This window comes from Trachemys scripta, chromosome 7 (assembly GCF_013100865.1).
Source record: "Trachemys scripta elegans isolate TJP31775 chromosome 7, CAS_Tse_1.0, whole genome shotgun sequence".
Lineage (NCBI taxonomy): Eukaryota > Metazoa > Chordata > Testudines > Emydidae > Trachemys > Trachemys scripta.
Genome location: NC_048304.1, coordinates 119,362,638 through 119,385,856, shown reverse-complemented (window position 1 = coordinate 119,385,856; position 23,219 = coordinate 119,362,638). Strand labels below are relative to the sequence as shown.

At 43.2% G+C, this 23,219-nt stretch overlaps 1 protein-coding gene across 3 annotated transcripts in view; it reads right to left on the bottom strand.

Annotated features, from left to right (window-relative positions):
* The window catches only part of SORCS1 (sortilin related VPS10 domain containing receptor 1), a 408,602-nt gene that overhangs the window by 150,125 nt on the left and 235,258 nt on the right, over positions 1-23,219 (bottom strand). For all 3 annotated transcript variants that reach the window (XM_034776637.1, XM_034776634.1, XM_034776636.1), the window contains exon 4: positions 10,705-10,863. In XM_034776637.1, coding sequence (XP_034632528.1) covers positions 10,705-10,863 — 159 coding nt within the window. The remainder of the gene's footprint in view (positions 1-10,704; positions 10,864-23,219) is intronic.

Sequence of the window (23,219 nt, the reverse complement as noted above, 5' to 3'; positions counted from 1 at the left end):
AAGCATTCCTTGATAACCTGGTGCTGGCAACATGTACTGCAGGTTGAAGCATGATGGGGAAACCAGGCTATGCAGAGAGGATACATGCCCCTTACACGGAGAAGGGGCAGGAGTGGGTGGAGTTTTGGAGTCACACCTCCTGCCAGCACACTAGCTAGTGTGGTTACACGAACGTGCCAAAGGAAGTTAGCTACACCTGGTATAGGCCTGGAAAAGGGCACTCCTGCTGCAGAGACGGGGAGCTAGATTGGGAAGCAGAGTATGATTCAGAGATTCCCAATCTGCCCGTTGATTGGGGCTTGTGGCAAAGCCAAAACTCCTCCCCAAGTGAGAGGTATGCAATCAGGACAGTGTCTATTGTCTGGCTCCCAGTGTCCTGACAGGCTACCTGGGATGCAAGCAATTTTCTCTGAGAAATGCCTTCCAGCAGGAGATGCAAGATTCTGGAGTAGAGAAGAATCGTTTCAGGTTAACAAGATAATTCTTGGTCCACAATAGTTCAGCACGGCGTCACTTAGCAGTTGCACTGTTGGAGCCTGTGTGAAGTTTCCTCCCTGTACTGAATATAGTACAAAGGTACATCTGGCGCAAACGGTGAAACTGATGCAGAATTTGGCACGTCCCTGCTTGCACAGCAAGGACTGAGGAGCCACCATAAAGGCACCGGCTTCTGGGCTGACATTTAGTTCTTTCCCCCGTTGTTTACAATCTAATTGCCAGTGCCATACGTGGACACTTAAACGATTTAAATAGTCATGAGAGGAGAAACTAAACGCAACGTTGCAAAAATATCAAGCATTTTGAATTGTATCAGTGAATCGGTTACACTGAACATAAGGAATCCATATATTTAGCAAATAACTAGGTGTTTGTTTATTTAACGCCGACGGGAACAAGTGGAAGTGATAACGCCTTCTGGTATCTATCTTGCAGTCATTCCAAAAGCCACTGAGATTTGCATATCAGTTACTGACTTTCCTTTCCATTTCATTCGGTTTCTGATTCTTCACCAGTATCATGAGGAACCTTGTCCTGGGAGAGTCTCGTATTGTTCAGGGCTAGACGTGAAGAGATTCCGTTTGTGTGCTGAAGGAGGAGCACTGGGGATACTGCCTAGTATGTACAGGCAGTTTTACTCTTCTTTTTCCATCCTTCTTCCCTCCTTCTTTCTGGTTCTCCTTTAATATTCTCCACACATTCTCCTAAGAGGCACATTGGCTGGTTTTCCAACTCCAGCCCAGTTTGAATGGAAGTCTATTAGAAAGATTTGACTCATGCTTGAAATCCAAAAGCAAATGACTTATAGTTACCACGTTTTTACCAGCACACCTTTAAAATGTATCTGCATAACACACTCCGTACAATTTCAGCTAACAGTTCCTGCAGTAGGGGGAATTATTCTTCCCTCATATGCAAAGGAACACTACTCAGCCCACCAACCTGGAGCTGAAATAGATCGTATCTTTTGGAAAGACGTCCAATCTCGATTTAAAGGTTCCAAGTGATGACGAACTTAACACTCCTCTTGGTAAGCCATTCCAATGTGTTGTAAATTTTGTAGCTACTTGCTTAGCAGCCAGGCGATCTATTTGGAAAAAATAAATTGCACTGCTAGCAAAAAAAAAAAAAAAAAAACCTGCATTCCTGCCAGGGTGCTTTTGTTTTGCTTTGGGTTATTTTATGAAAAATCAATTATTTTGGAGGTGGAAGGGAAAGTCTGTCTTTCAATGTTTGCATTTTGCCCCATAAAAATTACCATTTGCAGGAAAAGAAAATGGCTAATTATCACACAGTTCAGGGCAAAAGTTCACTAGTTTCACATACACACCGCTTTTCATTAAAAAAAAAACATTATTATTTATCATTTGCATAATGGTAGTGCTGGAGGCTCCAGCTGATCTCAGGGTTCCATTGTGACACTGTGTACATAGTAAGAAACAATGGATGTTCCAAAGAGCTTATAATATAAATAGACAAGATACAAAAGAAAGTGGAGGGAAACAGAGGCACAGATAATTGAAGTGACTTGCTCAAGGTCACACACAGGCAGTCAGTGACAGAGCCGGGGTTAAAACCCACCCACGGGAATACACTGCTTCTCAGATGGAAAATTAGTATGTTTTCATGGAAATGTGTGAAAATCTCTAGACATCCATAGGGCAGTAAAACTTTATGGGAGAGGGGCTATTCCCTCACTGTTTGCACATATGCATCCAAGGATCTCAAAGCAAGTGAACAAACAAAGCCCTTATGAACACACAAGCAGGCTTAAGGGGGACAAGCATGATTGTTTGTACAGACTGTACATTTGAGCAAACTGAGGTATATAGATTTGCCTAAAGACATGCACATCAGTGGCAAAATCAGTGATGAATATTACTCAAGAGTCCTATCTTACAGCCCCTTGACCACACTCCTACCAAGCAGAGCACCTATGGGGACAGGCTGATAGAAGTGGATGTGTTTAGTCTACAGAAGAAAAGGCTTGTAGCCGGGGGAAAGGATAACTTGCATCAAATATTTAAATGGTTGTTTTAAAAAAAGATGACAATCAATTGCTCATGTCCATAGAGGGTAGGACAAGTAGCAATAGGCTTAGTTTGCAGCAAGGGAAATTTAGATCAGATATTAGGAAAACCTTTCTAACATTAAGGATAGTTAAGCAATGGAACAAGTTATGCAGGGAGGTTTTAAGAATAGGTTAGACCAACACCTGTCAGGGATGGTCTAGCTATATTTAATCCTGCCTCAGCACAGGGTGGATGAACTAGATCAGTGCTTTTCAACCTTTTTGATACCAGGGACCGGCTTACTGCCTTCCTAAACTGTGTCAGGGAGATCTCAGGGACTGGTGCCCAGTCCATGGACTGGTCACTGAAAAACACTGAACGAGATGACCTCCTGGGGCCCCTTCCAGCCCGACATTGCTATGATTTTATCTTCCTGTTTGGACAGACTGTGCCATCTGCCTGTCACTGGATCAGCTGTTTGGTTTTTGGTTATTCTTTTATTTCCATCCGCTATTTATTTCCTTTATTTGAAGTTGTTTCCCAACACATTATGCTTAGTGAAGTGTGTAAGAGACTGATGGATGCACTTGGAGGGCATGTTTTATCACAGTTTGTACACCAGTTTATAGCCAAATTAAAAGAAAAATACACTCTGACAGCTTTACCCCTGTTACTAAATTAATGCTGGGCAGCTGACTGTCTAGGCAAGAAAGAAAATAAAACAAAGCAACTGCAAGATGAAGGATCTTCATAGCTTTTGCCTGTTCATCCTCAGAACAGCATAAGGCTTGGTTATCCAATGGCTGCTCAATTTGCCCCCTAGATTTCAACCCACATTTGAAAAGGCTTGAGTGCAAAGGTACGTAAGCCAAACGCTCGGTGCATGGATATAACTTAAGGATACATACACCTGCATGTTTTTGCATGCACACGCGCGCACACACACACACACACACACACAAACCATGCATAAATACACACAGGCTTTTAAAAATATCGGTGAGAGTTCACATATTTTTTAAAAGCCTTCATTTAGCTGGAATAAATTCTTGTGGTCCTCCAAGAATTTCCAAGCCCTTCTGAAACATCCCACATATTTTGGTACCAGGGCAGAACTCCTTCTGCTTTGCAAATACACTATTGCCTTTCATGTTTTGCCACCACTGAGGTCATCAGAAATATACAGGCCTAATGAATAATTTGTTTTCTTGATTGAGCTAGGGACTTCTTTAAACGTTAGCACACAAACTATATGCTATTTTGTCTTTTCACACCTAATGTTGCCAGTGGATCCTCAAAACCCAATGAAACTTTATTCTATATAACTATGTATCTTAATCTTAACTGGAGAAAATATCGCATTATAACAGAGATGCAGGGCTTGATTCTGGTGCAAAGCAGGAGTAACTCCCTGCTATCAATGGAATTAGAGCAGTGGTTAAGCAGCATAACAGAGAGCAAACTTAATCTCCTTGTTTTTGAATGAGACACTGAGCCCAGCCAAACCCACATCTAAGTCAGCTGAAAAAAATTCAGTACATCTCATTTAAGATTGGATGCCTTTCAGAATAGGCCATAGTCAAACACAAGGTACTGGGCTAAATACAGGATTAACTGAGAGAAATTATATGGCTTGTGTTACATATAAAGTCAGATTAAATGATCCTTCTGACTTTAAAATCTATTAATCGCAAAGCTATTAAAAGAGCATGATCAGGCTCACTGCTAGGTTTGATTTAAACACAGGGCCTGATTCTCCTCTTACTCTAGTTGTACACCAAGGCAATTCCATTCATTCCTTTCCATTCCAGTCTGGTTCTTATACTGCCGCAGTACATGAGGTCAGTGGAGTTGCTCCTGATTTACACTGGTGTGAGAGGAGAATCAGGCCCCAGAGAAGCCAGAAAAGCTCGGTTTAAAATAATAGGAGAACACAGCTGATACCCTCTTTTCCTGACAATGGGGGACATCCCCTGTGCTGAGCATTATCACCAGACATGTGAGCCACTGATGTTCCATTAGGAGGTTATAGGAACGTAAGTGATGTCTGGGCCTTGTTCTGCCCCCACTTCCCACAGGGGTGAATTAGACCCAAAGAGACAACAATCCACAGTTTTCCTTCATACTTTAACAACTGACCTGCTCTCTGTGCACACCCTTGCTTCTCTGACATATATCGTTTTACACAGGCGAGCGATTCTTCTGTCCCCCCGATTCTGAACTCCACTGTTCCCACTTGAATTCCTGATGGATTCACATCGGTAAATCCACTCCCCATTACTGTTAGTGGGTGCGACCGGAGCAAATCCCGCTTGCTCATTGACCAAACAGCTTCCCTTCCTCATGGGCCCTGCAAGAGTTTACCAACCCTTATTTTGTGTTCTCTGCACTGATTATTTTCCCCTTTGAATGAACAAATAAACACAAGTCTAACACAAGGAGATGTGGCCTACGTAAAATGTGTCCCCTTCCAGCTCCTGATGGAAAGACGACTGGTGATTTCAGTGGGCTTTGGATCAGGACCTAGAGGACCTCAAAAAGTCCACTATCACAATTGGTGCTAATTAGCAGTCTCATCTATACAGTGATAAGCCTCTCTGCTGACAAGACAGAGATGCTGCTCATCTTTCAAAGCAAACCATTCAGGCAATGGGTTAAAGCACATGGCTGGGGCAATGTGTGGGAAGCTCTGTTCACATTGTTCTATAAATAGAGAGTTCTATGTATCTACTTAAACAGCACCCATCACCTTCATATCTGAGCACCTCTTTCATTAAGGAATTTATCTTCAGCACCTCTAGGAGGAAGAAAAGTGTTACGATTCCAGTTTTACACATGGGGAACAAAGAAAGAGAGAGAGAGCGATTAAGTGATTTGCCCAAGGTTACAGAGGAAGTTTGTTGCCCACTAGAAAGAGAACCCTGATCTCCTGAATCTAAGTCCGGTGCCTTTACAACATGACCAAATTTCCATCTCCAAGGCTGTCCATTTGGTAGTTTTCTCCCAGGAACTAAACTCGCTTTTAAAAGAACAGACAGCTGGAATCACATATTAAGGAAATTCAATAAAAATATTTTCATTTAGAGATGCCTCGTTGGCAGAGACTGTCCCCTTTAACCTGGTTGTCTTGATTTCATGATCCGATTTAGAATATCAAAGGAACAACAGCGAATCTAGAAGGACCATTTTAAAACAGTTTCTCCACCACCGCTGGTGTTGCTCAACACTTGAGTGCATTTAGACATTTCTTCTGAGCTGTGCAATTAGGACTCTACATTTTCTCTCACACCACTTACACCTCCCGTTCCCACCTGCATTTCATCACTCCAAAGAGCTCAGTGATTCAGGGATGAGTATTAGTCATTGTCTCTGTGTGGCTGACCCATCTGAACAGGGGAAGGAGACTCTGCATGAAGCGGAGGCTCTTATTTTCCAGTCCCTAATTACACCGCAAACCACTGTTTAAGAATATAGCAAAAAGAAACAGGTAACACGCCCACAAAACAGCCTCTTACCATATGAGTCAGCTGATTAAACCCACCATAATTAAAACGTACAAGACCTCCAACGAGCTTGTGTGTCCCTCGCAATGTTTTACTGTATCTGGAGTTTTCTTCTGATAGGTAACTTTTCTTATTCAGAAAATGGAGAATCACATACTGGCTCTGCGATTATGTGGTGGGGGTTCACCACAGAGCGACTGTACGTTCAGCTGGAAAAATGAATGTAATCATAGAGCAGTTGGAGCAGGCAGCAGCTGGTTTTCTGATACTCTCTCTAAAATCTGTCAAGTTAATGTGTGTAAAAGGCACTGGATTGTCAGCCCTGGAAACTAAAGTCCTCTGCCCAGAGAAGAGGCACAGCATGAGCGGTGTAAGCTCCCCCCCAGTGCCCAGGCAGTCAACCTAAGTCTTCAACTGGAGGAAATGCCTCCAGGGGAGGAATGGTTCAGTCTCCATGTTAATTCAGTCTCCTTTCCTGTTCATTCTCCAGGTTCCTTGAAGCCTTGGTCTCTCTTCTGCAACCAGGGTGCAAATGAATGTGACTACCGATGGGGTTTTGTGATACCAGGAACCTGTCTACTAGAAAACAAACTCGGACGGCAAATTCAGTTCAAGTTAGCCACCACGCAGCTGTCTACATTTTGGGTTGCTAGGGGGACTCTTGGTCAATAATAACCTTATGCCGGATTGCAACTAATGACTATTGGGGTTCTCTTGTCATTACTACAGCCCTAGCACAAGGTCTCAAAAGACCAAGTGACAGTCAAGTGTTGTGAACTACTCCATGACTTCCATAGTGATAAATATTAAAACCTGCAGGAGCACAGTTACTCCAGGCCAAATTCTGCCTGGAGAAATGAAACCGCCAGGGACCACGTCTGCTCAGCCACGGGGAGAACCTGACCCTTTAGTTTTGTTTATTCCAAGTTGATTTATACTTTGTGCTTATCAGTTACCCACAAAGGGGCTGATCCAAAGCCCACTGAGGTCAAGGGAAACACTCCAATAGGGTTAGGATCAGGACCCAAGGCCATAGTTCACCCCTATGCAGGGTATAGGACATTGCTAAGTCCCATATAAGCTCCATTTCTGAGGCCTTTAAGTGGGACCTAAGTGGCTTTGTGCCAGTCCTCTGCATAGAGCTGTAGCTCATCCTAGGTAACATAATATTCTAATCGCCAGTTATGATCACATTTACTACTCTCTGAAATATTGTTTAGATAAAACTCCTTCAAGCAGCCTCCCACATAAAACCCAGATAAACTTGGCCATCCTGACCAACCCCATCATCCCATCTAACCCCTCAGGGCCCTCCAAAAAGCCTGAGTTCATATTTGCAAGCAGTTTTGTGGTCCTGTAAAATAAAGCAATAGCAATTACTCATGGAATAACGGAGTAGAGAACATTTGCCTGCTGGAACTAGGAAATTATGTCTCCAGCTGTCTGGCTTTGTCCCCTTATGAGGCTGCGCACCATAATTCCAGTGAAACTTAGTTATACATTGTCTAACTCAGGATCTTCACTCACCTTGGCAGGCTGGCTAAAGCCCCAACATACATTTATATTCCTCCCATCCCCTATTTCAAAATGGGAAATTCACGACTACAAGCAGCATTGATCTTCATCAATTATGAGTGTATTACAATGATGCAATTCCTTTCATCTCAAAGGGCCCAAAATGCTTAACACGCTAGAGGCCAAATCCTGTCCTCATTTGCACCTGTGCAATGACTTCAGTGGTGTTTTTTGGCCATAAATATGGGCAGAATTTTGGCTCTTCCTATTTTACATATACAGTATCCAGGAATCATTTCAGTTCCCACTAGAATGAAAGCTTGGATGGAACATGGCTGCAGCACACTATAACAACAATTTAAGACAAGAGTCAAGTGAGGAACACCGTATCGGATTGAGACTACAGAGGACATTTAGGTAGGCAGAATAGATTTACTCAAATTTTAATTTTGTATGGACATTAGGCTACAACCTTGGAAGGAGATTGGTTTTCTGGTTAAGCACAGGTCTTAACTTCTATTCCCAATATTTCCTTAAGCTTCATTAGTGACCTTAGGCAAGTCATTTAGCAACCCTAAGGACTTGTCTACATGTGAAATGCTACAGCGGTAAGTAGGTTGACACTACCTACACTGATGGGAGGGGATCTCCTGTCAGTGTAAGTAACCCACCTCCACCTTGACGTAGCTCTGTCTACACAGCAACTTAGGTCGGCTTAACTACATTGCTCAAGGTGATGGATTTTTCACACCCCAGAGCAATGTAGCTAGGTCCAGTGTAAACCAGCCCCAAGACACCATTTCCTCAAGCTCACAATAATTATATATACCTACATACATCATACAAGTATTGGGAGGATTAATTCTTTTATGTTTGGAAACCACATTGAAAGTCTTGAATGGAAGGTGCTTATGATGGGCTATGTACCCCACACAATCCCCGAATGGGTTAATGTGGATCTGAAAAACCAGTTCTGTTCCCTGGCTGCATCTGAAGGGAAAGCCAGGCTTGACTGATCATGAAGCCCAAGTGGGCAGGAGCAGGCTGGTTGTTATAATGAGAGGAAGTTTGTAGCAGAAGCGGGCTGCAGGTCGGGAGTCTGCAGTCACTCTTTGGAAATGGAGAAGTGGTGAGGAGGAAATCCAGGGTGGAGAATAAGCGCTGGGATTCCAGCCCTGAAAGAAGGATCAACCCAGAGACGTTGCATGGAAGAAAGCCTCAGAGAGGCTGGGTCAGAAGAAGCCCAGGGAACTAGTAGCCAGGGATAGGACACTGCAACCTAGGCTGACAGTAAGGGTCCCTGGGCTGAACCCAGTGTAAGGAGGGCCTGGCTTCCCCTATCAGTCACTGGCAAAGTGTCATGAGCCCAGAACCAGAGGCCAGAGACCTGACACAAGGTCTCGAAATTAACCATTGGACTTTTGTTTGTTGAACTTTGTTACCCTAAAAGGGGCAGACATTAATATCATGACCGGGGTGGAGGGCCAAGGTACAGAGCAGAGATCACCACAGCGAAGGAGTGACTTTCACTCTGGCAACCCCTGCTGACAGTCAGCTGCTGTGCCACACCTGGCCACAAGGAGATGCTCCTGTGGTGAGTGAACACAGGACTGTAAAGCTTTACCTTACATTGAGATTTCGATGGGCACACCAATCGGAACAAGCACTGTCTGTCAAGGTGTCCCATTTTAAATATTTATCAGGCCCAAGCTTAGTGATTACTGATGCCTTGGTTTTTCAGAAATTACTGGGAGAATCAGGCTCCTTCAAGTTGATCCAAAAATTGAAGTACCCAAAAGCACTAGATCATGGGTAGGCAACCTATGGCACGGGTGCCAAAGGCGGCACGCGAGCTGATTTTCAGTGGCACTCACATTGCCCAGGTCCTGGCCACCAGTCCGGGGGGCTCTGCATTTTAATTTAATTTTAAATGAAGCTTCTTAAACATTTTTAAAACCTTATTTACTTTACATACAACAATAGTTTCGTTATATATTATAGACTTATAGAAAGAGACCTTCTAAAAACGTTAAAAATGTATTACTGGCATGCGAAACCTTAAATTAGAGTGAATAATGAAGACTCAGCACACCACTTCTGAAAGGCTGCCGACCCCTGCACTAGAGGCTTTTGAAACGTTTGGGCATGTTTCTGTAGCCATGGCATGATCTGCACCAACAGAAGCAGACTCCAAAAGGAATTCAATTCACTTATTTTCTTCCTTGGATAATCATCATCTGGTTTATAATGTGCCAAGCAGGCAGGAGCAAGAAGAACTGTATGTTATTCTGAAGCAAGGGCGGTATCACCATTTGTTTTGAGGGCCAAGAAATACATCCATATTGTGTACCATTATCCAAGTACTTATACTGAACAGCTTCACACATTATTAAGACTACTGTCCTGGCAACAACATTAGTTAAAAAGAAGAGAACACAATGAAGGGTCTATTCTGGAGCCAACCCCTAAACCCACTTTCCATGTTTGGAGGCACAATCCTGTTCCCCTCAAACAACTCCCCACCATTAATGATCATTGAGGGTGCAAATGTTACCAAACTTGACATGATGTGGAGAAACTGGATAAGGAAAAGTTATTTATTTGTTCCCATAATACAAGAACTAGGGGCCACCAAATGAAATTAATGGGCAGCAGGTTTAAAACAAATAAAAGGAAGTTCTTCTTCACACAACGCACAGTCAACTTGTGGAACTCCTTGCCTGAGGAGGTTGTGAAGGCTAGGACTATAAAGCGTTTAAAAGAGAACTGGATAAATTCATGGAGGTTAAGTCCATTAATGGCTATTAGGCAGGATGGGTAAGGAATGGTGTCCCTAGCCTCTGTTTGTCAGAGGGTGGAGATGGATGGCAGGAGAGAGATCACTTGATCATTACCTGTTAGGTTCACTCCCTCTGGGGCACCTGGCATTGGCCACTGTCAGTAGATAGGATACGGGGCTAGATGGACCTTTGGTCTGACCCAGTGCGGCCGTTCTTATGACATCCGCCAGTAAATACCCGATTTATAGTCACAGACCTTACAGGTGTGTAAATGAAGTCATAATGATGGTGCGTGCAGAGGCCCTCTAGAAAAAGCAAGCACTAAATGTTTGTCTAGGCCCTTGGGAGGAAAAACGCCACATCATTGGTAAAGAAGGTCACAAAATCTTTTCTTACCTTCTGATCGAGACTGTATGCCAGAATCCAGTCCTCCTGTTTGGGGTGGAATAGCAGGCTCTGGATGTAGAAGTTCAGCCGGTACTTTTGATACGTGGCCCCTTCGTCAGAGCTAATCAGTAAACTGCTCTCAATCTCCGGGTCAGTCAGCAACATAATCTGTATGGATGGAACAGTCACAATTAGTTAGAGAGGCGTCAAACAGAAGGACGAGGAAACAGCCAGGACTTGTAGGTAAACATGGTGAAAACTGATGCGTTTTAGTGACAGTATAAAAACCAGACTACACAACTCAAGTGTAGCAAACCTGTTAGAGCAAACCAATGGTGACCAACCTTCCTGAAAGTAAAGCAATATATGATAATTGTGAACGTGTATCTGAAGTATGTCGCAATCAAATAAACAGTGGGATCACTTAGAACAGGAGTGGCCAACCTGAGCCTGAGAAGGAGCCAGAATTGACCAATGTACATTGCCAAAGGGCCACAGTAATATGTCAGCAGCTTCCCTATTATCTTCCCGCCCCCGCCAGCGCCTCCTGCCCACCAGCAGCCCCGCCGATCAGTGCCTCTCCCTCCTTCCCTACACCTCCCGATTAGCTGTTTCATGGCTTGCAGGAGGCTCTGAGGGGAGGGGAGGGGAGGGGACGGGACGGGAAGGGGTGGTGTGGGGGCAGGGCCTGTGGCAGAGCCAGGGGTTGAGCAGTGAACACCCCCCAGCACATTGGAAAGTTGGCACCTGTAGCTCCAGCCCCGGAGTCGGTGCCTAGACAAGAAGCCGCATATTAACTTCTGAAGAGCTACATGTGGCTCTGGAGCCACAGATTGGCCACTCCTGACTTAGAATGAGCATAACTAATTACAATAGGTTAAAAGTTAAATGTAACAACCACTTTGTGATCATCAACAAGGTCTGAACCCGGGACAGCCAACCCCAAAGCACAAACTTTGCTAAGGTTAACAGCAACTGTTGATTGTTATCCTTTTCGAGATCTAGTCATCAGAGTAGGCAGACAGCACCCGGTGTGCACGCATGTTGCATCAGCAAAGGAAAATGTAGACTACAAAAAAAAAAAAAAGGTAATTGAAAATAATTCCCAGTAGCGGAATCTGTTAGATTGCAGAATAGTCTGAAGATAGAAGGTGGCAGAAAGTTTCATTGCTTGAGTTTTTAGAACCTGGCTGTCTGCAGGGAGCAATCTTGCTTTAGTAGGTGGATGTTTGATAACCCACTAGGTTTGAGCATTAGCCAGATAAACTCAGGGTTGTGAGTTCAGTCCTTGAGGGGGCCATTTAGGGATCTGAGGCAAAAATCTGTCTGGGGATTGGTTCTGCTTTGAGCAGGGGGTTGGACTAGATGACCTCCTGAGGTCTCTTCCAACCCTGACATTTTATGATTCTAATTTCCAAAATGCTGTGAATTATGGTTTCAGTAAGGTATCAGAAACAGTCTCTGCTCCGTGAAGTTGCTCCTTTAGCTTAGTCCAAGGGTGTTAGCTCTGGAAATACAGTAGATGTCTGGCTACTAGTGGCCACTCACCACCGATTAACTTATTAATTGGTCTGTATTGCTGATGAATCAGACAGAAGTGTGAGAGTCCAAACTCCTGTCTCTGCATGAAGGAAATAGGTTTGAGAACTACAGAGAGAATGGTTTCAGTCTTCCAGCAAGAGGAAAAAAGCAATGTTACAAAGGAATAGAGTAGGAGGCACCACAAATGGCGAACAAAAGACCTTTGCCTGCAACAGGATTAAAGATCTGTATCATTAGTGTCATTTTTAAATACACAGTTTACTGTCTCTGAAAATGCCAGGCACGAATCAGCTCCTAGACAAGGCCAAACTGAAAGGAACAGCATCTAGCATTTCACAGTGGGAATTCTAATCTGTGTTCAGGCATTTCAGCATTTCTCTCTCTTCCCCCACCCACCATTCAGTAATAAAAGGCAGGCAGAGTCACAAAGAAGGGGTGGGGGACCCCACGAGACATCATTTAACACAAAGATCGTTCACAATAAATTAGGAGACACCATAAAGATCTAGATATATTAATCCAGCTATGCATATCCATGTGTATACATATGTAATATACATAGAAGATGTTCTGTATTTCTAGATGGATGACAGGTAATCCTCTAATTATGCAATACTGCATGGCAGTGTTGCTTGGCGGATAGCTCATTGGACTTGGATTCTGCCATTCTCCCGCTTGTGACCTTGGAGGAACCACATCAGCTCCCTGTTTCAGCGCCCCGTCTGTAAAATGGGGGGAAATGATAGCTCCTTTTGTAAAGTGTACTGAGATCTACTGATGAAAAGGACTAGATATGAACTAGGTATTATCAGGGCCGGCGCAACCCATTAGGCGACTAGGATGCTACAATTTGGGGGGCGGCGACCACGGTGGTATTTTGGTGGTGGGACCTTCCGCCACCTTTGCGGGGGGCGGCATTTTGGGGAGGGACCTTCCGCCGCCTAGGGTGGCAGAAAAGCTGGAGGCGCTCCTGGGTATTATTATATTTATTAGGAACGATCAAGTTCATTATCCTAAGGTAGTGACTTCATAATGACTGGCATACAAAAAGAATTACTATTAAAATGGAAATTCACAGATCATCCGCTATCAACGGGCCAAGTAAAGCTGTTTTGTTTCTCAGACCAAACCACCCAGACTTATACTAGTGTCCCCCCTCATTCTCCCAACGTTATTTCTGTGATAATACAACTACGGTTAAGCCGTATCAACAGGCAAGATGAATTCTCTATTCTTGTGTGAGTTTATGCACTGAAAAAGAAACATTGTTTATGCTGGTATTCGAAAAGATCACAGAGCGGAACACTAATTGTACTAGAGCAACTAGAGCAGAAATAAATGCAAATCAATGGCTTGATCCAAAGCTCATTGAAGTTAATGAGTCTTTCCATCAACTTCAATGGGCTTTGGGTGGTGACTGTCAGGAACATTTGTTCCCCCCCGTTCACTGTTCCCAGTATGAGGTTGTTCCAGATAGGGGAAGGCTGCCTTGCAACTATTTACACAGCTTTGGGAAACTGGGCCTGAGGCTTCTTTGTGTGCTCTGCGTTGTGTGTTCACCTAAGACCAGACCCACTCAGACAAACCACCAGGAATAGGCTTTATTCTGTAAAGGACATAGAACAGGATTACAGTCCAGCAGCCTCCTCTCTGCTTGCCTGCTACGTGCTCCCAGCTCAGTCAGTGCTGAGACCCCCTGCCAGGAGGGCAGAGGGTACGTCCTGGCAGGAACCCGGAAGTTCTCCCAACATGCCCCATTTTTCAATCCACATCTTGTAGTTCCCAGGGCTGCTGTTGAAGCACACTGGACCTTGGGCTACACATTGTTAGCCAAGCTCAGTTCCAGTCTCACATTCTTCTATTTTAGATACTTATATGACCCCCATTCCCATAGTATCTGCGCACCTGACCTCACAGTCTTTAATATATTTATCTTCACAACACCTCCATGAGGCAGGGTATTGCTTTTATCCCATTCTACAGATGGGAAACTGAGGTACAGAGAAACTAAGTAATTTAGCCAATGTCACATAGGGAAATCTGTGGTGGAGCAGAGAGTTGAACATAGGTTTCTCAAGGCTAGTGCCCTAACCACTAGATCATTGTTCCTTGATTTATATTGTTCTATCCTTGGTTTCTACATCGTCACCCACTGTACAAGACCTCTGTGATGGGGTGCCTGCCCCACATTGGGCTATAAGGGGTTAATAGAGCCCTAGGGAGGCTGTGCAGGAGACAGCCAATCAAAGAAGAGCTGAAGGGAGCTGCAGGGCAGAGGAAGACAGTTCTCTGCTGGGAGCTCAGGGAGAAAACTGTGTCTCTGGAGGGCTGAGAGAACTGTCAGCACCCTGGACAGAGCACTGCTGCTAACAGGGACCTGGGGAGCGAGAGAGAGCTCCTGGCTTGCTGCTGGGGTTTGCAGGCTGAGGCCCTGAGGCAAGGGCAAAGAGGATGCTGGAACCAGGAGGAAGTGGCCAGACAATTTGCTGCAATAGCCACTAAGGGAAGTGGCTGAACAGTGGACTTCAGGTCCCCCAGAAGGGGGAGCACAGTGTGTGGCACAGCCAGAGGGCTGTGTCGCTGAAGAGGATGTTGCGATCCTTGGAGAGACATGGATCCTAGAGCAGGAGTGTCAGCAGCAAGGCATCACCAGAGGAGGGCGCAGTGGCAAACAGAGCTAATCCCCAGGACAGCCTGCAGGAGGCACCACAGTGGTGAGTGAACCCCGTTACAACCTCATTTTAAGAAGACAAAACAAATTAGAATTCCCTAAGGTGACATCTTCAACACAGTCACCATCCACAGTGAAATCAGAACCCCAAGCTGATTACATGGAAATTTGAAAGCAAACTTGGTTACAAAATTTTTGCATGTAAACAGTCAGAGCTAGGAGCCCAAAAACAACAGCTAAAGCAGGAGAACTAGAAAGTGAAACTGACTGGAAACCAGGGGCGAAGGGGGAAAGAAGGAAGGGGTGGGAAGGGGAAAGACAGAGGGATTTGTCTAGTTTTATTTTCCAAACTGACAGAAATGTGAATGGTGAACAAATGATTTTTAAAATTCTTGTCTGGATAATCTAAGGTGTTTTTAGTAACACAAATTGGACTTTTCTTTGTCGTATAGAAGGCCAAATTCTGTTCTCAGGCACAGTATGACCCCATTCACCTGAGAATAGACATTATGAAGGCATCCACACGTTCATTGGGCAGCATTAAACACACAAAAATGAAGAAAACCCACCAACAATAAAACAAGTCATAATTTGAATGGAGTGTAAAACCTAATGGTCCAGGGAATAAAGCTAACCTCTCCCTGAGGAAGTTAGGAAGACACTGCCTCTATGGCCATGTTATTCCATCACTGCCCCCTTCATGATTTCTTGCATCTTCTTTTGAAGCATTTGGTCCTGGCTACTTTTGGAGAAAGGATCCTGGAGTATTTAGATTGTAACGTCCTAAGGGCAGGGACTACCTTTGGGTTACGTGTTTGCACATCACCTTGCAGAGTGAGGATGTGGTCTGTGATTGGGAGCCTCCACCCTTACCTCAAAGCAAGAACAATAATCAGAATGGAACACATGGTCAGATCCAGTTGGGCAATTCCAATGTGATGACCTCGGCCATAGTTTTTAATCTTCAAAATTTCCTTTTACATAATCGACTGTCCCATCTTCCCATCAAGTCGAGCTACTAAAAATGAAAGCCATATCCAAAAATATTCACATTTCCAGAGGGAGACCTTTGTTAAATGGGTCTTGGCATTGCTGTTTTTTCTATCTACGTCCAGGTGGACTGAAGAGCCAGCTTCCCCCAGCAAAGGTAATTACTTTCTGTTCAGATCAGTGCCCAGAAGCACTCAGAGCCCGTTTACTCATACCAGGCACAGTGAGCACAGGCAGCACTTGCTGATGCTTCAGATGAATTGGTTTTTTCCCCGCAGAAAGTCAATAGAGTCGACACAAGCTCCAGCAACCAAACACAAGGTGCCCATTTATCACCCCCTCCCTGAAAAGGCAGAAACTTTATTTGCTTTTCCTAAAGGTGACAAATGAACATAAAATGCAACTTATAGATTTTAAAACACTTCACACAAATCTTTCCCCTCCCCCTCTTTCTTCTTTGGTATTAGCTAGTGACACCAGACTGACTTAGAAAGTTAAATGGACCCTTGCTCTCCCGCTGATGCAGTTTGGAATGCCCTGTAAGATGATTCTTTATCTACTTCCAGGGATGGAATTCTGATCCTTAGATGGCAAAAAATGGTCTGAGTGACTGGAGATGTGAAGCTTCTGTGACTTTATCAAAGCAAGAACTGGTGTAAGTAATGTCTTCCTCCAAACCCTTCCAGTGAGCTTCTTCTCTCACATTGCTAAAGACAAGAAGTCCACTGACGTGAACAGAATGACCCCAGTGAAATATAGGTGTAAAGGAGAGAAGAAAGAGGTCCTTAGACACAACTGGACTCCCATCCACTTAGCGATGTGCAACATTCCCCCTACAGACCCCATTACTCAGCAGCTCTGAGTTAGGCCCAATGAACATAAGTGAGTCTAAGGGGATCTAAGTTGTTGTAAATCTCATGGGGTCAAATTCATCCCTGTGAAGAGGGCCAGCAGAAGTCCCATTCATCTCTTCAGTGCCCAAAATAAGGCTGTAGCATGGACTCAAGTGGTGCATAGGCCTTATGCTGGCAATCCACACCAGGATGAGTTTCAGCCATGGTGTGAGACTAGAAGAGAGGAGCGTAGCAAGAGAGGCAACTAATAGGAAGATGCAAGAATGTGTTTAGTTAAAGTAGAGTACTCCCTACTTCAGCTTATACAGCCTTGTGTTTTCTAATGGCTCCTCAGCATGTAAATTACATCAATTTAGAGTCTCTAACACTGCAGCTGAGTGCAAGAGAACTGGAAGGTAGAGGAGTCCCAGTGCAATTACACCTAATTGATGCCATTTTGAAACTTTGCCTGTGAATTTGGCCCACAGTTTTCCAAGAGCAGTATTGAATTCAGGGGTAACTGGGATCTGCTCATTCTGTAATTCACATGTGAATTTCAAAGTGATGCCTCTTGCCTTTAAACAGTCCAACTAACTCATTATTTGTGCCCATTGGGGACCCTTAATGAAAAGGAGATGAAACAACTCAGGCACGTGTAACCCATTGGTGAATGTGAGTTATAGCCCCCTCAGCCCCCCGTCCATGATGATCCTGGATATGAGTTGTTAGGAACAAGAAAATGTAGGCCATACTTGCAGGAGAGGGGGGGATTCTACCTGGGAAGTAGTGACTCTGCAAAATATTTGGGGGTCGTGGTGGATCATCAGCTGAACATGAGCTCCCAATATGATGCTGTGACCAAAAGAGCTAATGCGAACCTGGGATGCATAAACAGAGGACTCTTGAGTAGGAGTATAGAGGACATTTTTACCTCTGTTTTTGGCAGTGGTATGACTGCTGCCGGAATACTGTGTCCAGTTCTGGTGCCCACGACTCAAGAAGGAGGTTGATAAATTGGAGAGGGGTCAGAGATGAACCATGAGACTGATTAAAGGATTAGAACACATGCCTGATAATGATAGACTCAAAGAGCTCCATCTATTTAGTTTAAAGAGAAAGTGAAGAGGAGATTTGATTGCAGTCTATAAGGATCTGCATGGGGAACTTCACGCTAGCAGAGACTGATATAATACAATCCAGTGGCTGGAAGTTAAAGCTAGACAAATTCAGACTGGAAATAAGGCAAATTTTTAACAGTGAAAGTAATTAACATTTGAACAATTTACCAAGGCTCGTGGTGGATTCTCCATGATTGACGATTTTTAAATTAAGATTGGATGTTTTTCTAAAAGATCTGCTCTAGGAATTATTTGTAGGAAGCTCCATGGCCTGTGTTATACAGGAGGTCAGACTAGATGATCACAATGGCCCCTTCTGACCTTGGAATTTAAGAATCTTACAGCCCCAAGCTAACCCTTAGCTCAAATTGTAGCAGCTGATTCAGTTCTGGAGGTTCCCAGTTCAATCCCCAGTTTGACAGCCAACAAGGCAGCCATCACACAAGCAGATACTTTGGTGATGAAATCTAGAAAAAAGTCCACCAGCGCTGTAGTTTGGGTTAGACCAATTACACTTACCAACCAAGGGGGCGGGATAGCTCAGTGGTTTGACCATTGGCCTGCTAATCCCAGGATTGTGCGTTCAATCTTTGAGGGGGCCATTTAGGGAACTGGGGCAAAAAAAATCAGTCTGGAGATCGGCCCTGCTTTGAGCAGGGGGTTGGACTAGATGGCCTTCTGAGGTCCCCTCCAATCCTGATATTCTATGATTCTAAGCTCTTGTTGAAGGCACTAAGTTGTGCCAATGGCAGATAAATTAGGGTCAAAATTAATGTAAAGAAATCCTTGAACATTTACTTGAATATTAAAACAGGAGAGAATTGAATCAATGGCCATATCCCACATGTCTTACTCATGCAAGTAGCTTGGACCTAGTGTCCCACTCATCTATGCAGGTCTTCTTTCGTAATGGTAACTGGGATGTGGGGAAAATATGACCATTCATCTTCCCCTTCTGGGTAGCAGTCTGCACTGACTGTCACACACGCATTTGTTGGCTTCTACATCATGCACAGACCAATCCCAGTATCGTTGATTGTATTTGTTTTCCTCAATATATATTTCTGCTGAACTGGACACTTTGACTTCCCTTGCTGATGTGGGAATGGTGTCCTAAATCCCATGGCATTTTTTCTACCTCTGATGGGAGAACTGAACATTTTGCAACAGAAGATTAATACACAGCAAGCATCTAGTACGATTTCAGTTTTGATACATAAGCATTCAAGTTAAAATTCATGACCATTTTTAGGTTTGGGAACATTTTCACTAGTTCATGGGGGTTGTCTGAATGCTAGTGAGTAACCATGTGACCACTCCGTGAATCAGAACAAACAGAACTCAGAACTTATATTTGTGAAAATATTTACAGATCTCATGTTTTAGTATTTAATAGGACTGTTGATTAACTGCAATTAACTCACGTGATTAACTCAAAAAACGAATCGCAATTAACAAAATTAATCGTGATTAATCGCAGTTTTAATCACGCTGTTAAGCAATAGAATACCAACTGGAATTTATTAAATATTAAAATGTATTAAATATCAAATATATTTATTTAAATTACAACACAGAATACAAAGTGTATAGTCCTAAATTTATCATTTTACAGTGCAAATATTTGTAACAAAAATAATAACAAACAAAAATAATATTTTTCAATTCACCTCATGCAATCTCTTTATCATGAAATTGCAACTTACAAATGTAGGTTCTTTTTGTTACATAACTGCACTCAAAACCAAAACAATGTAAAACTTTAGAGCCTACAAGTCCACTTAGTCCTACTTCCTGTTCAGCCAATCGCTAAATCAAACAAGTTTGTTTACATTTACGGGAGATAATGCTGCCTGCTTCTTATTTACAATGTCACCTGAAAGTGAGAACATGCGTTCACATGGCACTTTTGTAGCTGGCATTGCAAGGTATTTACATGCCAGATGCTTCAGCCACCATTCCAGAGCACATGCTTCCATGCTCATGATGCTCATTAAATTTGTGACTGAACTCCTTGGGGGAGAATTGTATGTCTCCTGCTCTGTATTACCTGCATTCTGCCGTATATTTCACATTATAGCAGTCTTGGATGATGACCCAGCACATGTTGTTCATTTTAAGAACACTTTCACTGCAGATTTGACAAAATGCAAAGAAGGTACCAATGTGAGATTTCAAAAGATAGCTACAGCACTCGACCAAAGGTTTAAGAATCTGAATTGTCTTCCAAAATCTAAGAGGGAGGAGGTGCGGAGCATGTTTTCAGAAGTCTTAAAAGAGCAACATTCCAATGCGGAAACTACAAAACCCGAACCACCAAAAAAGAAAAACAACCTTCTGTGGGTGGCATCTGACTCAGATGCTGAAAGTGAACATGTGTCGGTCTGCACTGCTTTGGATCATTATCGAGCAGAACCCGTCATCAGCCTGGACGCATGTCCTCTGGAACAGTGGTTGAAGCATGAAGGGACATACAATTCTTTAGTGCATCTGGCATGTAAATATCTTGCGATGTCAGCTACAACAATGCCATGCAAACGCCTCTTCTCACTTTCAGGTGACATTGTAAATAAGAAGCAGGCAGCATTATCTCCCGTAAATGTAAACAAACTTGTTTGTCTTAGTGATTGGCTGAACAAGAAGTAGGACTGCTTGGACTTGTAGGCTCTAAAGTTTTACATTGTTTTATTTTTTGTACATAATTTTACATTTGTAAGTTCAACTTCCATGATAAAGAGATTGCATTACATGTATGAAGTGAATTGAAAAATACTATTTCTTCTGTTTTGTACAGCGCAAATATGTGTAATAAAAATAAATCTAAAGTGAGCACTGTACACTTTGCATTCTGTGTTGTAATTGAAATCAATATATTTGAAAATGTAGAAAAACATCCAAAAATATTTTAATAAATGGTATTCTATTATTTTTAACAGCGCAATTAATCATGATTCATTTTTTTTAATTGCTTGTCAGTCTTAGTATTTAACCATCTCTACTTTAGGCTGAGCCAATCTCACCAGGGTTCCATACTGTTGGCAACATTTCCCCATCATTTTGCCCTGGGTATGGAGTTCATGCAAATGTGGGACAAGGCTATTTGCCTTGTATGATGAAGTTCCTCTCCTCTTGCATCTTATACTGCTTGGTATTGATGGGGGTGTGAAGGAAGCACTGAGGTGGGGAAGGATTCTGTAAAAGAAAGATCAGCGGACACAAACAGCAACTTCTGGTTCACTTCAGAGTCACTGTGGACTCTGCTCAGAAAAACACGCATGAATGGTTGAAATGAACTAATACAGAGGCTGTTCTGGTTGCCAGTGAATTCCAGCACAGGGCAGTGCACATACACACAGGTCATTATCATGTGCTAATCGATGTATGAATGTGCGTCAGTTGGAGGGGCTGGGGTATAGGAGCTTTTCCTCTCTCGGTTTGGTCTTCTACAGATGTAATGCTCTCACAATTCCCCACTTTGGGCCAGGTCCTGAAAATCTCTGAATACCCATAATTCCCTCTGAAGTGAACAGAAGCTGTTCTCTCAGTACCAAGTCTTTATTTTGTTTGTCTTTACTGAATGCCGAAGCGCTGCTTGCAGTCCAGCACACTTAGAGAGTGAGAAATATCAACCTTCCCAAGAAACCAGCTGCTTTCCCTACAGCTGGAATGAATTCTTAAAATAGATCCCTTTCCTTTAAGGTAGTCTTAACTAGGAAAGAAAAACAGAGCCACCTGCTCCTTGAAGGCTTTCTGTATGTAGCTTCAACTTTTCTTATTCAAGAGCTGAACAAACCCAAAGATTTTATTTCCCTTTGTTTTTATTTGTGGCAAGCTGCCTAACAACTTAGCAAGCTCTGTGAAAATTACTCCTCTCCTCAAACTCTATTACTCCCAAAATAGGAAAATATCATTGAAGACAAGAGCGACAAGAGTTCTCTGACTTAGCGCATTAATTACTGCACAGTGTCAGTACAGAGCAGAGTTAAGGTTGCGGAGCATTTCCCTACTTTACCACGTTTGTATTTCTTTTAACTTTCACCTTCCTTCTGAATGTATTATGCTTGTTTTGGGGATAAATACACCATCGCCCCTGTTATATTTTATTCTAAGTTACTGATATGTGCTCTCAGGTAGAGAGGGAAACAATTTCTCATCCCACAATATTTTCGAGATTTCAGAAATGAGTCCCATTCTACACTGGGAGGAAACTGAAACCTTACAATGAAAAAACAGGGAGACACCCCTACATCCCTGAATAGCCAACAGCCTGGTACTTTGTGCCCTCACCTAAGATGTAGAAGACCTGCGTTTGAGTCCCAGCACCAAATCAGGCAGAATAGAGACTCAAACTGAGGTATCTCACAGTCCAGATGAGTATCCTAATCACTGGTCTATTTGCTATTCTGGGGGTTTCTTGCCAATAAACTTGATTTTGATAAATCAGCATTTTGCAACCAAAAAAACCTCTTCCTTCCCCTTTGCTACATCTTATCTTAGAATTAATCTGGAAACTATTTTACTTAGTTGATTTATTTGTATCCACTTGCCTAATTACATTGCAAGCTCTGTAAAAAGAATAATCTGTTCCAACCCTGTATTTACCAGAATAGAAGCATATTAAAAAACACTAAAAAACAGTTCCCTTGACTTATGTGACATTTCTTGTTTGTTTGTTTTCTATAAGAGTGTCTTATACCTTCCTTCTGCCTGGCCTCCCAGACAAAATGATTCATTCAACAATGCCCAGTCTTGCCCTCCCACCCCTACTTTTGCTTTCCATACCTGGACTGGCACGCTATTCCATATGCTAAAACAGTGAAGAGATTGAAAACTCTAAACTGTGTCTCTTTGAATAATGGGCTGTATCCTGTAGATTTAAGAGACAGAAAAGCCATCATATTCTGCCAACACTGACTTGTGCATAAATCCAAGGAAGATAGAACCCGGCTTTGTCAAGCACTGAAAGAAATTGTATCCAGTATTCCTTCTGATAGTGGCTAGCTGGATTTCATAACAACAATTTTCAATATCTTATTATGGGTATTATAGCAGTGTTAAGAGAAACTGAGATCAGGGCCCCATTGTGGTGAATGCTGTGTAATGGCAGCTTAAGAGACAGTCCCTAACCTGAAGAACTGAGACCACGTCTACACTAGAGACCTTACAGCAGCACGGCTGTACCGATGAGGATGCACCGCAGTAAGATCTCCCCTGTAGCCATTCTATGCTGATGGGAGGGAGCTCTCCCGTCAACATCATTAAACCATCTGAACGAGCGGCGGTAGCTCTGTTGGCAGGAGAGTGTCTCCTGCCAACATAGAGCTGTCCATACTGGTGCGTCTGTCTGGGTAACTTGTGTCAGCCGGGGGG